Source organism: Schistocerca gregaria, chromosome 5 (assembly GCF_023897955.1).
Source record: "Schistocerca gregaria isolate iqSchGreg1 chromosome 5, iqSchGreg1.2, whole genome shotgun sequence".
Taxonomy (NCBI): Eukaryota; Metazoa; Arthropoda; class Insecta; order Orthoptera; family Acrididae; genus Schistocerca; species Schistocerca gregaria.
In genome coordinates this window covers 483,395,083-483,412,240 of record NC_064924.1, presented here as the reverse complement: position 1 = coordinate 483,412,240, position 17,158 = coordinate 483,395,083, and the positions used below count along the sequence as shown (strand labels likewise).

Below are 17,158 nucleotides of genomic sequence, written 5' to 3'. Positions count from 1 at the left end.
TGGTACCCAAAAAGATGTCTGCTCTTCACCCAGACTTGGGAAGGTGAAGTATGGCACCCAATGTCAACACGTATCTCTACCAACACTCCTGTTTCCATCATTTTATAAGCAGGCGAACATGGGCACGGAGCCACTTAAAGGCTATTAGGTGCTCCCAGAAAGGTGCCGCTTATGTCGCTGTAGAGCTCACCAACGCTCTTTAATCTCCTCAGCAAATTCCGGTAACCACCAAGGGACTGTTTCGCCGGGGGCACCATAAAGAACGAGGGATCGCATTTTCCGCCGCAGAAATTGTTGTAGTGACCTGCTCAATCACAACATGGGGGAAATTCAAGTGACAGCAGAGGTGAAAGCTACCCAGTCTACCTTGTTTAATGCCCATCTGGGTAGGCATCTGTGTGCATGATGTCGGGGGAGTGACAGGAAGATGGGCTAGTGGTCACTACCAGTGGATAGTGGGAGGAGTCCTGGGCTGCAAATTGATAAATCAATGGCCGAGTGACTACCATGAGCCACACTGAAATGTGTGGGGGCCCCCATATTTAAGAGGCAGAGGTCGAGTTGGGACAGTAAATTTTTGATATCTTTGCCACAGCCAGTAAGCATGGCGCTACCTCACAAGGTGTTTTGGGCATTAAAACCTCCCAAAATTAGGAAAGGCTTAGGGAGTTGATCAATCAGTGCAGCCAATACGTTCAGTGATACCACATTTCCTGTATCACCCGTATCCTGACAACCACAGCTTCAGGAGTAGTTTGAAGGGGCACAGGTTCACTGCATACCAAGTTCCGGACATAGACGTAACATCCACCTGACACTATTATATTCGCTATGGTTCTTGTAATATCCCCTGTAGCCACAAGGGCAGGGGTCAGCATTGCCGGGAACCAGGTTTCCTGGAGGGCAATGCAGAAAGCATGTGCATAGCTCAACAGTTGCCATAGCTAAGCCAGGTGGTGGAAAGAACCGCCGCAATTCCACTGGAGGATAATGTGATCGTGAGACTGGGAAAGCATGAAATAATCAGGTAGTCTACACCTCAGGGTCACCTGCCGCCACCGACTTATTTCCTGAACAGGCTATATCCACTGTCTGAGGGTCTGGCGAAATGTAGATCCTCAGCAGACACCAGGATCTTCACATCATCCTCAGATGCAGAGCTTGTAAGCAGCGATGTTGAGGGTGCCACAGCAATTCCCTTGGTCTTTGGTGTCTTCTTTCTGGACTTCTCTCACTGATCCTTGGGTTTCTTTGGCTGGGAGGGCTTCGCTGATTCTGTCTCCAGGACTGCGGGTGTTATCATTCCCATGAGCATAAACCTGGGAAGGAAGTGACCCAAGGGACCCATTACCCATTAGTAGGAAGAGCAGTCAGTGGTGGGGTGGGCAGGGGGGGGGGGGGTGCAGTGGTCCCGAGGTAGGTGGTGCGGGAGCAACAGGGAGGGAAGTGCCTGCCCCCCTCCACCACCATCAAGGGGACAGGTGCAGTCTTCTGACTCAGAGCCGACTGGAATTGATGGGGCTACAACTGTTTTCGTAGCGGCAACATAAGAGAAGGTCATAGCCACAGGATGTAGGCACTCAAATTTCCTCTTGGCCTTAGTGTAGGTCAGTCAGTCCAGTCTTCTATTCCATGGTTTTCCTTTCTCGCTGTAAAATACTGCAGTCTGGTTAGCAAGGGGAATGATGCTCTCCGCAACTGACGCAGATGTGACGTGGGGCACATGGAGTATTGGGATGGGATGGTCGTCTGCAATCTCGACATGTGATGCTGAAAGTGCAGCGGGAAGACATATGGCCGAACTTCAAGCACCACATTGGGGGAGGGATATTTGGCTTGACATCACAGCGGTGGACCATTACCTTGACCTTCTCAGGTAATGTGTCGCCCTCTAAGGCAAAGACGAAGGCACCGGTGGCAACCTCATTATCCTTGGACCCCAATGGACGTGCCTACGAAATTAACTCCTCGTCATTCCATGTTGGCGCACAGCTCTTTGTCAGACTGTAAAAGAAGGTCCCTGTGGAATATAATACCCTGCACCATATTTAAGCTCTTATAAGGCGTGATGGTAACGGAAACATCCCCTGGCTTGTCACAAGTGAGTAACGCCCATGGCTGGGCAGAGGAAAAGCCCTCCATCTCCCCAAACTTGTTCTCTAAATGCTCTATAAAAAACTGAGGCTGCATCGAGACAAAGGAGTCCCCATCAGCTCTTGTACATACGAGGTACTGGGGTGAATAAGGTTCACTGCCATCCTTAGCCTGGCATTGCTCCCATGGTGCGGCTAGGGAGGGGAACGATGTAGGCTCATACTTCCTTGCACTGTACTGAGACTTGGAACACTTAGAGACTGCTGGCATTTGTGTGTCATCGCCCTGATGTCACCCACTCCAACCAGGGGTCCTCCCCATAGGCGCCATCCAGCTGCAGCAAAGACCACCTGGTAGGATGGGCATCTACTCCTTGGCATATGTGGGGAGTTAAAGGTGCAGGCATCAGCAGAGTGATCCGTTTGTAGTCAGGGGGCTGCAACCAACAGGGTACATGGTGGCTGCATCACAATGGACTGGCTACCGTGCTGGATATGAGGTGCGAAGAATTCCAGGATCATTGTCAGCACAGAAAACGAAACTGCATAGTGGGCGGAGGAAAACACACCCAGGAAGGTGTCCTCACTCAAGAGATGGAGAATGAGTGGGAATGCAATGCCATGATGAGCAAGTGGGCTAAAGATCTCAATACACGATGGACATGATGCACCATGTAAGGCACCCTTCCCCAATTGGCTTGCTCTTTATGAAAATTTTGAAAAATGGGGGTCACAAGCTACAGGGCACCAGCACAAAGACCGAAATCTGTGAGACTCCTTGTAGTTGCCTCTTACAGCAGTCAAGAATACCTCGGGCCTATTCCAACTCCTGGTCCCACAAGGGAGGGGGTTCTCCTGTAATACACGGTACACATCGAAGTTTCTCCATACCTTAGATAATGTACAGACCCAGGCCACAAAGCATCAACACTAGTGAACATTTCACTGTTATCAGATGTAGCCCGCACATTTACAGAAGGAAAGCCCTTCTGACTAACCTATTTGTCTCCATGTGCAGAAGGTTTGATTATTGCGAGGACCTCCACAGGTCCTGAAAACTGATATCTAGACTGAAACTTAACTTTGTTGCTTTTAGTTCATTTATATGTCTGAAATTTGATCAACGGTGCTTTTCTGTTAACCTGCTGTAAGACATATGAGAATGTCAGTGATATAGTACTCCCAAGTTTTCTCCTACACCAGCCTGAAACCCCCACCTAAATAACACATTTTTTTTTCATTTTACAGTTGTTGGAAAGAGCGCCTCCTCTTCTTTCACAAGTTTCTGGAAGAAAGTGATTCCCGGCGAAGTGATGTTTCCACTGTCAAATCTATGTAAACTTTTACAATTCCTTTCTTCCGTCTTCCTTCGTGCTACATGTATCTTTTTTTGCCTTTCAAGAACAATAAATTCTGGCATTTTCACTAAAATCATTCAATAACATAACCACAACAACTTACTCAGCTCAAAGTATGCCATAAATCTCACTTCAAAAAACAGGGAATGTTCTTCAATCGTGGGAAATATCTCTGGCTTTATTCATATGAAATTGGAGAAAGTTCTTCATTTTGAGCAACTTCTCACCCTTTTACTCGCACTGAACTTCCTCAGGTGAAGTATATTCACCGACTCATTTTATTCGTCTAAACCTCAGAAAATTCCCTGAAACTCTAAGTGTAACGTACATTCCACATTTTACTCAGAAGACCCGGTATGTCCCAGGTCAAACCACTAACACTCAGTTCTGTTCTGCAGCACCCGAAAAATGTCCGAAAATCATCCTCCCAACATAATAGCCTCCAAGACCCACAAATCAACGCAAGAATGTAAGAAAAACAATTGCCACTTACCGCAAAGATTACACGTCAACTCACAGACAGGCATAATTAAAAGACACTCACATGTTGCTTTCGACCCAAGATGCTAGAGTTGGCAGTCTTGTATTTATGACATGTGCAAGCAGGTGAACGGAAGCATCCAATTCGACCCGTCTGCTTTGATCCGTGACATAAGGCTGTTGTGGTGTGTGACATCACGATGGCGCGGAGTATAGTTTGTGAGATTGGTGTGTTTGTAGGTGTCATTTTGATGTGATCAGTGGTGCTCTCTGGTGGTGTTTATGTGCTGTGTGTTAGGTGATGTTTCTGGTTTAGCCTGCGTGTGTGGCGTGTTTATAGGTGGCATATTGTTACAGTCAGTGGTTCTCTCTGGTAGTGTATTTGTGAGTAGCGTGTTATGTGGGGTATGGGGATCATTTGCATTGTAGCATTGCACATGTGTGGTATCGGTGGTGACTGCTTTCAGCTGAATCTTTGTCAGTGAGATAACGGTTTTGGTTTTGTTATTTCAACATTATTGTAGCTTTTTCTGTTCGTCATGTGTGAATTTTGGTAAACTGCTTTGTTTATGTCTTTGGTAGGTATGGATATGACTGACAAGGTCAACAGTTTTCAGCTGTCAGCAATGACGGGGGACACTGTGTTGTCTCTATTAAAATTTCTTCAGCTATTTTACCTGTTGGCTGAAGTTGTGAAGTGTTCAGTGTGTTGTGAAGAAATGAGGCTTACTAAAGTTACAGCATCTCGGACCAGGGATGTGGAGATGTCTTAAGGATAACAGGTCAAGGGAAGTGTTTGATTCCAATTTTGATTTTAAAGGTGTTCTTTTTGTGGTAGGATAGTTTGGTGGTGGTGGTGAAATTTCTGAGATTTGTAGTGTGGTATCGGTTGTTTCTGTTGACCTATATAGGTCAAGGGAAGTGATCGATTCCAGTGGATTTGGTATGTAGCTGAATTTGGAAAGGTTGTGGGGTCTTGTTATTTTAGTGTTTTTGTCATTTGGTGTAGTGGCATGTGTGTATATTTAGTTTGTCCCCCACCCAAAAACCCCAAATGTCCTCCACTTGTCCCATTAGTTTGATTATATTTTTGGAGGAATATCTGTGTGGTGGTTTTTCGAACTAATTTCATGTTTGTTACGTTTCTGTGATGACGTCATAGGAGCAGTATGGGAGTCGTGAATGGTCATTTCCACCATATTGGTGACATCATCGGTCAAAGCAGAGGGGTGGAATCGGACGCTCACGTTATCCCATGCAAGCTCGTGTGTGCATGTGAATGTTGTGTGCACATCTCTTTACTAAGGCTGTAAAAGCAATCCACATGTGAGTCTTTGCCTACATTGTAGATATTCTTACATGGAATTTCCCAAACCAACACAAGAGCCATCCATCCCATACTTCCTTCTACCAAACCATGATATGTCAACTTACACTACAACCCTAGGCTCCCCAACTTCTCCCTACACTTCACAAAATTCTCTACAAAATTAAAAGTCAACTTCATGTGTTCATGACAAACATGATAACTAATAAACTCGGCAATCAAGGCGAAACCCTGCAAGGCGAAGCACCGCACTATTGCAACCACAACTTAACACAATGACTGAACAAAGTCATTACCATACCTAACACAAACAACTTCGAAACATGAACATCCAACACAAGGGTACACCACCAAATGTTACAGCGTGACATATGCAAACACGAACAGACTCGAAAACACAGTGCCATTATGACATCACACATCATAGGTCAAATCAGATGGGTGGAATCAAACCCCTCATATGGTCCTAATTTAATCCAATTTCTTCCATACTTCACATCAACAACACACAAACGTTCCCTTTTTACCAGCCAGAAAAGTTGTCAATGTGATGGAATAGATTAGTAAGATATAAGTTATACATGAATAGAAAAATCTAGCACTTACTCCAACTAGGCCCAAGGTACTTCAAAACGGTACAACAGAAAAAAAAAAATCTCAAAGAAAGGTAAAATTAGGGACCAATTCTCTGAAATTTCAGTGTCACAACTGGTAATCAACATCCATCGACAAAGAGAAACTGCAGGATGATAACTACAACCCAGTGTTAGTCATCAACCTGCAAAATACACATATTAATAAAAAGAATTTTGGGGCTGGTAATACTCTGTGAATGAATCTTAAGTACACATATCATCTGTAGATGCTTGGAGTTCATAGTTAAGGCCATCATATGTTGGTGGCCAAACTAAAAATTTCCCAACTTGCTATTTTTCTGTCAGGGGCAAATAGGCATTTTGCTAGGAAAACAATAAGTATTTGGAACAAGTTACTCACAAACAAACCACACGAGAAATGTAACATTGTGACAAGAGCTAGGACAACAGGTTAATAAATACCTACTAAAGATGGTGGCAAACAACAGCTTCCCAAACTGGCATTACTTTACATAATAGCAAGTACAATAATATTAAGAAGTGTTAAGAGACTAGCAAACAATCTGTAACACCAGTACAAGACTTAAAGCACAATCCATAATGTGAAGAAGTGCTATTTTTCGAAAATTTTGACACGCACAGCCCAGAAAAGCCTGATTAAAAACTGGTAAAATCTTTTACAGGCACTGAAGGATTCAATGCACTTTCACGTACATTCTCTTAGTAGTTTTCTTAATGCAACAGCTGTGGGATGAAAAACGATATCATCAAAATCTCTAAGTTTCATTTTCCTCCTTATAACTCACTACTACACAAAGGTTAGTGAACCATTAACTACCATACAGACAGAGGTCAAATAAAAGCAGAGCTTATGCTTTCGTAACTATTATTTTAAATGCTTTTAACTGAGCCTTTCTTTGTTCAGTTCACTGGTGATACTACAATGACCATTACCAACAGCTGAAGGACCTACTTATTTTACAACCCTATAACATATCACTCGTTGCCAAAGCACGACATTTTGAGGGCAATATACTGAAAAATTGGAATAACTTATCAACAAGCAAATATGATACAACATAAACCTGCTAGGCCTACCTAATTTAAACTATCGTCACATTATAATTGTTCCTTACCTCGGTTTGTCCCCAAACTGTTCTTTGAATTGTTCCAGAGTTTGGTCCAATTCATCTTGAGTAACCAGATATCCACGATCGTGGCACAGCTACAGCAAAAAGAATTAAAAATGAAGCGGCAATTTCAACAACACAACGTACTTCCAGTAAAACAGGTATGTCTATTCCATTAATATGAAACTTTACCTGCATAACTGTCTTTCTAACCCTCCACAATTTATAGGTTTCTGCTTCGTCATCCATTATAAATACCTACAAAGGTAATGGCAAAAATAATGAAGTACCCACTGTCCAGCTCCTTTGGTCTTTCCTCCCAATTCACAACACGCTTCACTGTTGACATCAGTGCTGGCAACATGAACATACCACCTGAACGAGATGCGCTAAAAATAGGTAGGTTGCGTCACCAAATATAAAATTGCACTAGCGCACTCTATGTAGCCAGACACTATTCCTAAATAATAAGCTAGCATTGCCAATCTTTCAGCATTACTGTATCGCACAACTGCATCGAAATAATCGTACATTTCGTTAGGAGGTCGTACATACACCACATAAAAACAGGCGTGTTCAGATTATTTCGTGTTTAATTACTCGCATTTTAATGTTATTTATTCTTAATTTTTTATATTAGGAATTCATGTACACACATTAAATAGGGTCCATACAATTATACAACGATACCTTCATTATTTGCTTGCCTTGGGAAAAGACTTAAAAATGGAATGCACGATCATCATCATCTTCTTCCTCTCAGGATTAGAAACAAGGGAACTGGAAATACATGGCTGCGAATAGAACTGCGTTTCCTTAATGCTATTGCGTATGTTTGCAGTAAGAACAAATTTTTTGCATGAGCTGCTCCTTCTCACGCACTGGCTAACAGGCAAACATCCATTCACTGTGGAAGCAATGAATCTACTCCTATTTTTCACTTATATAAGATTAATCTTACTAAAATCCCTTTTGCTTTCAGCAGTTGAGCGTGGAAGAAGTAAACAAGAGAGCACAAACTTTGCTATGACCAGGAATTCTCTCTCGCCAAATAAAGTTTTTACGTTAGGTAAATTTACCCAAAACATATCCACTTCTGAAGATTTTGTAATATTTTCCTGTATTTTTACAATAGGAAGTTTCCTCTAGTCATCATAGATTTGTTGTAGCTGATTATCATCATCGAAAGGGATTATTTTAGGAAATTTTGTCGTAAGAACTATGAGAGGAAATTTTTTTACTGTTCTTTGTTTGAAAGAGCCCTTTTAGGCTGCAAAGATGCAAGCAATCACACTAAATCCATCAGAGTTATATCTCTTTTTCAGCTCTGTAGATGTGCACGAAAATCCCTATTTCTGTGCTGAAAGTCTTTCACAGTGTCCTGTTCATTATACATTTCTGGTTTCTGAACTTCAACATCTAAATACATTTATTTATTTTTTTATTTATTGTATGTTTTGCATGGAGACACCAACTGGTGTCTTTTGCAAACGTCATAGCATTTTTTTACAAGCTTAGTACAGTCATATATACATATGTAATTACATATACATGATACAAATGATATGTGATTACATATACATGATACAAATGTACCATTGTACCTAATAAGGCACAATATTGGGTGTTACATCGTACCTATTATATATATATATATATATATATATATATATATATATATATATATATATATTCACTTAAAGAATATAAACACTTGTCAATCAAAAAATATTTCAGTTTCACTTTGAATGAGTTCCCTTTGTGGCACCTTATAGAGCTAGGTAATCTGTTATACCATATTTGACCACTAATGCATGGACTATGGTCTGTTGTTTTTAATTTTGTTCTTTGTCTGAGTAGCAGTCTTTATTTCTTGTGTTATAGGTATGCATATCAGAGCACTTTGTTACTTTGTTTTGATGTGTCACAAAAAATATAATTAATTTGTAAAGATACAGTGAGTAGACTGTGAGGTATTTATGATGAACAAAGATTTCCCTGCATGAATCTCTATACCCTAATCCATGGATAATTCTGATTGCTCTTTTCTGTAGAGTTAATATTCTGTTCATATGTATGTCGGCGGCACAACCCCATATCTCTATCCCGTAATTAATCTGTGCAAAAATGGTTCCATAATAAATTGTTTTTAATGTCTGATGTGGAACTACTTTTGATAACTGGCTAATTAGATGTAATGAACTGCTGATTTTATTGCATAAAAATTTGATATGGTTAACCCATCTTAGATTTTCATCTAGGTGAATACCTAGAAATCTGCAGCCTTTTGTGACCACTACTTCAATTCCACCTATGTTACTGATAGAGGTTTGGTGTGAGTTTATAAGTTTAAATGGCAATAGCTCAGATTTACTGATATTAACTTTCAAACCTTGACTTTGGAAATAAGTAGTTATTTGACGTAGTCCCTCAGTTGCTACCAACATTATCTCATCATTTTGTTTACTAAGAAATAACAGTGAGGTATCGTCTGCATAGGTTACCAACTGGGAGTTGAAAGGTTGCTCTATATCATTTATGTACACTAGGAAAAGGAAAGGGCCCAAAATTGAGCCCTGGGGAACACCTTGCGTGACTGTCTCATATTTGGACTGGAAATTAATGATCTGATTATTGATTTTGTAGGTCAGCTTTGTACACTGCTTGCGGTTAAATAAATATGTAGCCAGCAATTGCATGGATGCAGCTTTTACATTGTATGACTCAACTTTACTTAAAAGTAACTCATGGTTTACTGAGTCAAAGGCTTTAGTAAGGTCTAGAAATATGCCAGCTGTTGGCATTCCTTGATCAAGGGCACCATATGTTTTGTGAAGATATTCCGTAATTGCTGTGATAGTACTATGATCTTTTCGGGATCCATGTTGTGTCTCTGTTAGGAACTTATTTTTCAAGAAATAGTCGCTAAGTTGTAACAGCAGCACAACTTCAAGTACTTTGCTGAAGACAGGTATTAATGATATGGGCCTGAAATTTGAAACCTCTTCCTTGGATCCTTTTTTATGCACTGGTTTAACTGTGCTCCATTTCAATACCTTTGGAAATGTATGTTCTCTGATACTGCAGTTAACCAGGCGGGTGATTATTTTAACGAATTCCTTATTACATTTTTTAATCGCAATACTACTCAAACCATCCCATCCAGATGAGAACTTATTCTTTAGGTTATTTATTATCCTGCCTATTTATTTTTCACTTACTTGTTTGTATTCAAAAGGTGGCTCTTCAAAGGGGCAGAGCTTTACCTCACTACTCACAATTGTGTTATTAACTGGACTAACAGCTGCAGATATAAGTATGTATTGAAAACATTGCAGACTTTATTAGGGTCTTTAATTGTGTTTCCTTCATGTCTTATATTTACAATTTCAGTATCTGGCTTCGGTGTGGCATTGCGAAATTGATTTACAATTCTCCATGAGGTCTTTGCTATATTGTCTGATTGAGCTATTTCACTGCTGTATATCTGTTTTCTTAGATTTGAAAGCTCTTTCTTAAAGATTTTCTTGGCTTTGTTGTACTTGGCCTTAAAAACCTGCAGGTTTGTTGACTTGTGTAACACATCCAGGTCCTGGATGTTTTGCCTGAGTTTTATCATATTTGCTGGAAGTATCAGTCTGTTGGTTAACAGGGCAGCATCTGTCAAAGTGTCCTAGCATAGTATCATAGAATTTGGCCAATTTGTTTCCAGATCCTTCAGTCTGGTAAACCAGATCCCAGTCCTCTATAGCTAATTTATTTCTTAGGGCAAGGATGTTACCCTCTTTTAGGATTCTTTTGTTTTCGATAACTTTTGCCATTTTTGGGATGCTTGTGTTTACATACTCTACAAGTTGACATTTGTGGTAAGAGTAGTGAAAATCCATATTCCAGCACCTAACACTGTCTTTAATATGCTTACATAGTATAACGTAATCAATTGTGCTAGATGTGGATTTTGTTACCCTGGTATCACTATTTACTACATTTATGAGATTATATGAATTAAGAGCATCTATTAACCTCATATGACACAAACTGGAGGATTTTGCCTCAATATTCAGATCACCAAGTATAGTTAGGTCACTGGGACCACAACGTCCCACTACTCTGCATCTGGCAATCAAGAAGTAACTGGTGGTTGGTGTTCATGTGAATATATTTGTTATTTGCCACATACTGCTAGTCCATGTAGCAAAGCAACATTTCCTTCTGCTCTTCAACAATCTTTTCATGTAAATCAATGACAACAGCTTTCCACTCTGGAAATACCTGTTTAAATATGTGAATTTCGATAAAATATAGGTCAAAAACAAAGAAAATAATTTTCAAAAAATTGACATTGAAAGATTGGTGAAGTTCTTCTACTGCAGCCAGCCACTCCATTACACAAATAAAATCAAAATAGAGATGCAGAGCATGCTCTAAAATTGTCATTACAATGGTCCACAAGGATGGCCATCTAGTTTCTGGTAGAAGTTAGACTTTATGATTTTTGATGTCTAATAAAGTTTGAAAATCACGCAGCTATGCCTGTCGCTTTGAAACCGTTATATATGTTCCTAGCTAGGTCTCCACAACGCCTGCGAAGATATTTACAACCTTCACCAGCACATTTGTGACTTGAGTGATATATACATTTCAATATAGTTAATTCAGGACATTTTTTAGTTAACCGAGTAGCAACACAGTTTCTACACCCTGTTATAGAATTACCACCAGCAGAATCAAATCCCATAACATTCTTTTCACAAACATTATAGTCATAAAATGAAAGCATTAGATCAGAATAAACGGTTTGATTGTTGCACCTTTGCTTTCAATTTTGTTTGTGTTTTTATCGAAATATCTAACCAGAACACAGGAAGTTTTGAACAGAACTGTTGACTCATGAGTAACAAAATCGAATTTGGGATGTCTCTGTTTTTCTGAAAGCTCATTCATATGGCTGTCTCCCATCACGTTCTTTGTGATCTGGGCATATTTAGCTCGAAACAGATGTATACCATTGACCATTTTAGAATCAGCAAAGGAACTCTGAACTATGTCCTTCTGGTGATCTACAAAATGAAAAGGAAAATTGTGTTCGTCCATGAGTCCTGCCAATTTAATTTCTGCAGTCTGAGCCTGTTTATTTAAATATGTATCAGTGATAGCTGCTTCCTCAAATATACTCAAAATTATCTGGCTTTTACATGACACCTCGCCTTTTTTTTGGCATGATTTTCACGTTACATCTGACCCTTTCAGAATTTGATTCATTAGAGCGGTTGGTAGGACATGTTCTGAGGCATCAAGGGATCACCAATTTAGTATTAGAGGGCAGCGTGGAGGGTAAAAATCGTAGAGGGAGACCAAGAGATGAATACGCTAAGCAGATTCAGAAGGTTGTAGGTTGCAGTAGGTACTGGGAGATGAAGAAGCTTGCACAAGATAGAGTAGCATGGACAGCTGTATCAAACCAGTCTCAGGACTGAAGACCACAACAACAACAAGAGCATAACCAACCTTCAAATTCAGAATTAGTTTAAAAAATGGCTCTGAGCACTACGGGACTCAACTGCTGTGGTCATTAGTCCCCTAGAACTTAGAACTACTTAAACCTAACTAGCCTAAGGACATCACACACATCCATGCCCGAGGCAGGATTCGAACCTGCGACCGTAGCAGTCTCACGGTTCCGGGCTGCGCGCCTAGAACCGTGAGACCACCGCGGCCAGCAGAATTAGTTTCCCAGAATTTTCTGTATTTTTGTTTTCACCTCTTATATTTAAACACACCTGCTGTAGCACTCGCTTTCCTCATCTGATACAACAATTAAACTGCAATCCTTTTAACTCATGTATGAGCACCGAGCACAGTGCAACATAGCCATTATAGTGAGTATACTAAGAGATTCATCTCATGGAGTAAGCTAAGCTGAACTGTCTAACTGCAGTGCAATGAAATTGGGAAATCTCACAGCTTGGTAGACTGGCATGTTGGCATCTCAATATCGTATTTGTGAAACAAATTGTCAAAATAAAACAAAGCCTAAAAACTAAAATAATAAAAAGGGTGAAATCTTAATAATAAGGAAGGGTTTCATAAGAATGTACAATAGATGTACGGTCTGAAGGGTGGATTTTATGCTTTTACACCATCTTAAATTATCTAACACATATGATTCAAATTGCGTGGTTGGCGACTGCGGCTGGCAACATATCACCCAAACATGTCATGCTAAAAGTATCGAATGTGTCCTATTCAAGTCATATGATCTCAACTTACGTAGCTGTCATCAACTCAGTCTTAACAAATAACAAAGAATGAATGACAAAGAACAAGTAATAAAAACACAGGATAACAACTAATATCACCAACTAAACTCAAGATTTGACGGAATTTCAACAAAACAAAGTATTAAGAATGAGAGGATGGCTGTATTTCAAGAAGAAATGAACTTGGGCGTTACTTGATCAGCAATGGGCATAGATGTCATTTGTTGAAACTTTGTTCCTGAGAAACCTTGACAGCATTGTGAAGCGATGTGATGTGACACGATGGCCAGTGGCGATGCTGCCATTTTAAGTTCATTGTGGAATATTTTGATATGCCGTGACATGATGTGACATGAGAGTCAGTAAGAATTGGCCTTTAATCATAAAATTATGACAAAAACAGCAGAAAGTGAAACAAAATAAAGAAGCCCAGCTATGCTACCATTTTCATTTCCATTATAAAATAAAGTGAGATATCTGTAAGTACAAACTAAAGGCGACTTTACACTGGCTGTCATGTTACATCATGGTGCATCAAAACATTTCACAACACATTACAAATAGTGGCATGCATACAGTCTGTCAAGTCACATAATGCCATGTCATGGCACATTCAAGGTTTCGCAGGAACAAAGTTTTGATGAATGGGGTCAACATTCATTGTTGATCACGTGATCTCTAGTCTCATCTCCTCCTGATACACAATAATGTTCTAATCCTCCATACTTCAATTTATTGTGCATTCATTAAGTCTTGGTTTTCGTGGTCAATATCAGTTGCTGTTTTATGACTCCATTACTTGTTATTTGTTATTCATTCTCTGCTATTTGTTATAGACTGAAAACAGTTGAAGACAGTGATGTGAGTTGAGATCACATGACTTGAATTGACTGGATGTGACACGGCATGATGGACAGCGTGACTGCGTCATAACGTGATGTGGGTGCTGTGATGTGATTGTGCTGTAATGGCTAGTGTGAATTTGCCTTGATGACCTATACACATGTCCTGTCACATCACATCAATTCACTTAGTCCAGTGCCCAATGGTTAAAATTAGGTTATGAGCTAAGTATCGTAATTGAGGAACTAACAATGATAAATATAAATTACTGGTTACAGCTAACTTCATAATTTATATTCTTGATCAAGTTTACTTGGTAAATTGCTGAGAAGTGAAACAACATTTTAAAAACGTTACATTTATTTGGTAGTTAAGATGTACACATAATAAAACACCAAACAATATTTGTAAGAGAATGCACACAACTGTACAACTAAATTTTACTCCTTTTGTAGAGTTGATTTTTCTCATTTAAGAAAAGGTTATTTAATTAAAACTGCTTCAGCAATTTATGTTCATACTCATATACAATATAGACATTGGCTCTCTTCTGTTATCCTAAAATTTAAATCATTTAAATAATAAAATAAAGTATTACAAGCCTAGACAAGCATACAGCTGTAACGACACTGGTCTCAATTCCTCATAGTGTGAGATTCCAGTATCTCCAACATAACAGGTAATGCAGAATCTTCATTCCTTGTAGTGAAGTAAACTATCTTAGATTGTGTCTGCCAGGAGGGAGAGTAGTTGTTTTTGATCTCATATCTGCACAGCTGATGCTGAGCACTAGGGCAATGGACCAGCTTGGCATGTGATCAGTACACTAGACACACTGTCTATGAAGCTAAAGAAACAGCATTAAATTTCATTCGATTTTTTTCATACTGCATATGCAAACCTGTGCTGATATAAAGCAACACTGTTAAAACCTCAGTTCATTACCTACAGCACTCTCAGATGCAAAAAAATACCAGAACCCATCAAAAATTATCTTGTACTGCAACATGGAATCAGATATTTCAATGTATTTATGTGGTATTTCATCTGAAATCGTTACTAAACATATTTAGTATGTTTAAAGTGTTTTTCTAGAATTTTCTTTGTTTTGTTATAGTAGCTTAATGATTTAAAAGTATTAACTACAAAATTATTATTTGATTGCGTTTTGTTGTGTGACTGCTGCGGAGAGAGTGAGGACATGCATGAAGTGTGGATGTTTTATTCTGTTAAAAACTATGTAAATGTATGTGTGGGAAAATTATTGTGCAATCATGAGTCACGTGATGTATGTCCAGAGTGCAAGCTTTTATATGAAAGCAGCTAGAAGAACGTTTAGGTGATCAACCATTTCATATTATATTTGTAAGGATGATTGAGACTTTGTTTTATTTTATTCAGTTTCATCAATTCAGACCTCTGTAATTCTACTGGATGAGTTAGGAATCACAGTGAGTATTTGAGGGCAGGAGATATTTTGATTGGCTGTCTAAATCATCAGCCAGTAGGAATAAAGTATTTTCCATGCTTGTGGTAGCACTGTGTACTGCACTTCTATGTTTTGAAGAGTCATTCAGGTACTGTCATACTGCTTAGAACATGTTGTATCACACCGTAAAAATTTCAGCTCTGATGAAGAGAATCTTTTTCTCTTTTTGATTTTTTATTGTAAATATGAAGCAACTACAGTTTAAAGTGTTCTAGCATGTCTTTTTAATAATCACATTTCAGTCGTTCATACATTATGAAACAGTACTATTAAATAAATTTCTGTTTATGCACTACTGTGTAATTATTATTATCATAAGTGTTCATAATCTAATGTCATTTTCGTTGAAACCACTGTAAACCTACTTATTTCAACCAGTTGTAAGAAAGCAAAGTACGTGAAATACAATGATGCTATTTTTATCGTATTTTCAAATGAGAATTATCTCTGTATTAATAATATGGTTAGATTGTTTTCATATATTTTGTCTTCCCTTTCATGACGCTGGATAATACAGATGTAAATTTAATGCACTCTGTTACTTTTTTGAATCATTCATTCAAAATCATTTTGTTTCAGTGAACTGATTAATCTATTATTCCCCATATTTTAATCAAGTCCTTGAAATGATTTTTGGATGTTTTAATGATGTAAATAAGAGGCAGTTGGTTTGATGGCACAATGGTTGAGTGCCATCAGTGCTCAGTTGTTAGTTCTTTACTTATTGCATGGCGACCCTGCAGTTTTAACATGAAATCTGATAATCTTTTCAAAATACTCTTCTACATAAGTATATTAACTTACATATTCATATGTAATTAAACATATCAACAACCAACATTGACTTTTGGAGTGTAATTTCAGTCATTTAAAGGGAAGAAAAGTATTGAAATAATTCACAAAGAAATTTAAGGTAGGTAATGAAAAATATAATTGTGTCATATAAGGAAGGTACAGAAATTTTGTTCCACTGTTGTTGAAGTAGGTCCTTTTGATGAATACTTACAAAAATACTACTGTTGTGGAAGTTGAATGAGTGTTAGAAAAGGAACCACTTCATATGGTAACCTGTTCCCAGGACAAATATTTTAGTGATAATATGGGATGTTATGTGTGTGGAAATTTTTTGTATTACCAGTACAGGAGTATAGATTGCTTTCTCTTTTACATCGGCTATGATCAACCATTGAAACAAGCTGCAATGAAAATATGAAGATGAACAAATATAAAAGTAACAAATATAATCAAGCACAGAAGATAGAAATATTTTTAACAAATTCTGAATACATTAATTTACTGATTGGAATATACCACAATATTTAAGGTAAGGAGATTATTATTTGTACATCTGTCTTTGCATTTTACTATTTTATGTAATTTGGGTAGATGTTCATGACCCACGACACACTGCAAATTGAATGTTGAAACTGTGTTAAGTAACTGCATTGTGCATCAGATTATTCATGACAAATTGTCTGACTTTGTGTGTCGTATGAGCAATATGCAGTAGTGCTGGTAGTGCATTTGTCCAGATTGTGCTTTGATTGTTGTAAATTCATTCGTTAAGTTTACAATATTTACA

The 17,158-nt window shown here is 38.6% G+C and overlaps 1 protein-coding gene across 2 annotated transcripts in view; it reads right to left on the bottom strand.

Annotated features, from left to right (window-relative positions):
• LOC126272815 (DNA-directed RNA polymerases I, II, and III subunit RPABC1) overlaps positions 1-7,376 on the bottom strand; it is a 52,916-nt gene extending 45,540 nt beyond the window's left edge. The window contains exons 1-2 of one of the 2 annotated variants that reach the window (XM_049976003.1): positions 7,177-7,376; positions 6,991-7,079 (exon numbers count right to left, since the gene is read on the bottom strand). In XM_049976003.1, the coding sequence (XP_049831960.1) occupies positions 6,991-7,079; positions 7,177-7,233 (146 nt within the window). In that variant the 5' untranslated portion in view covers positions 7,234-7,376. The remainder of the gene's footprint in view (positions 1-6,990; positions 7,080-7,176) is intronic. The other variant, XM_049976005.1, reaches the window with a different exon arrangement.
• Positions 7,377-17,158: the final 9,782 nt, after the last annotated feature.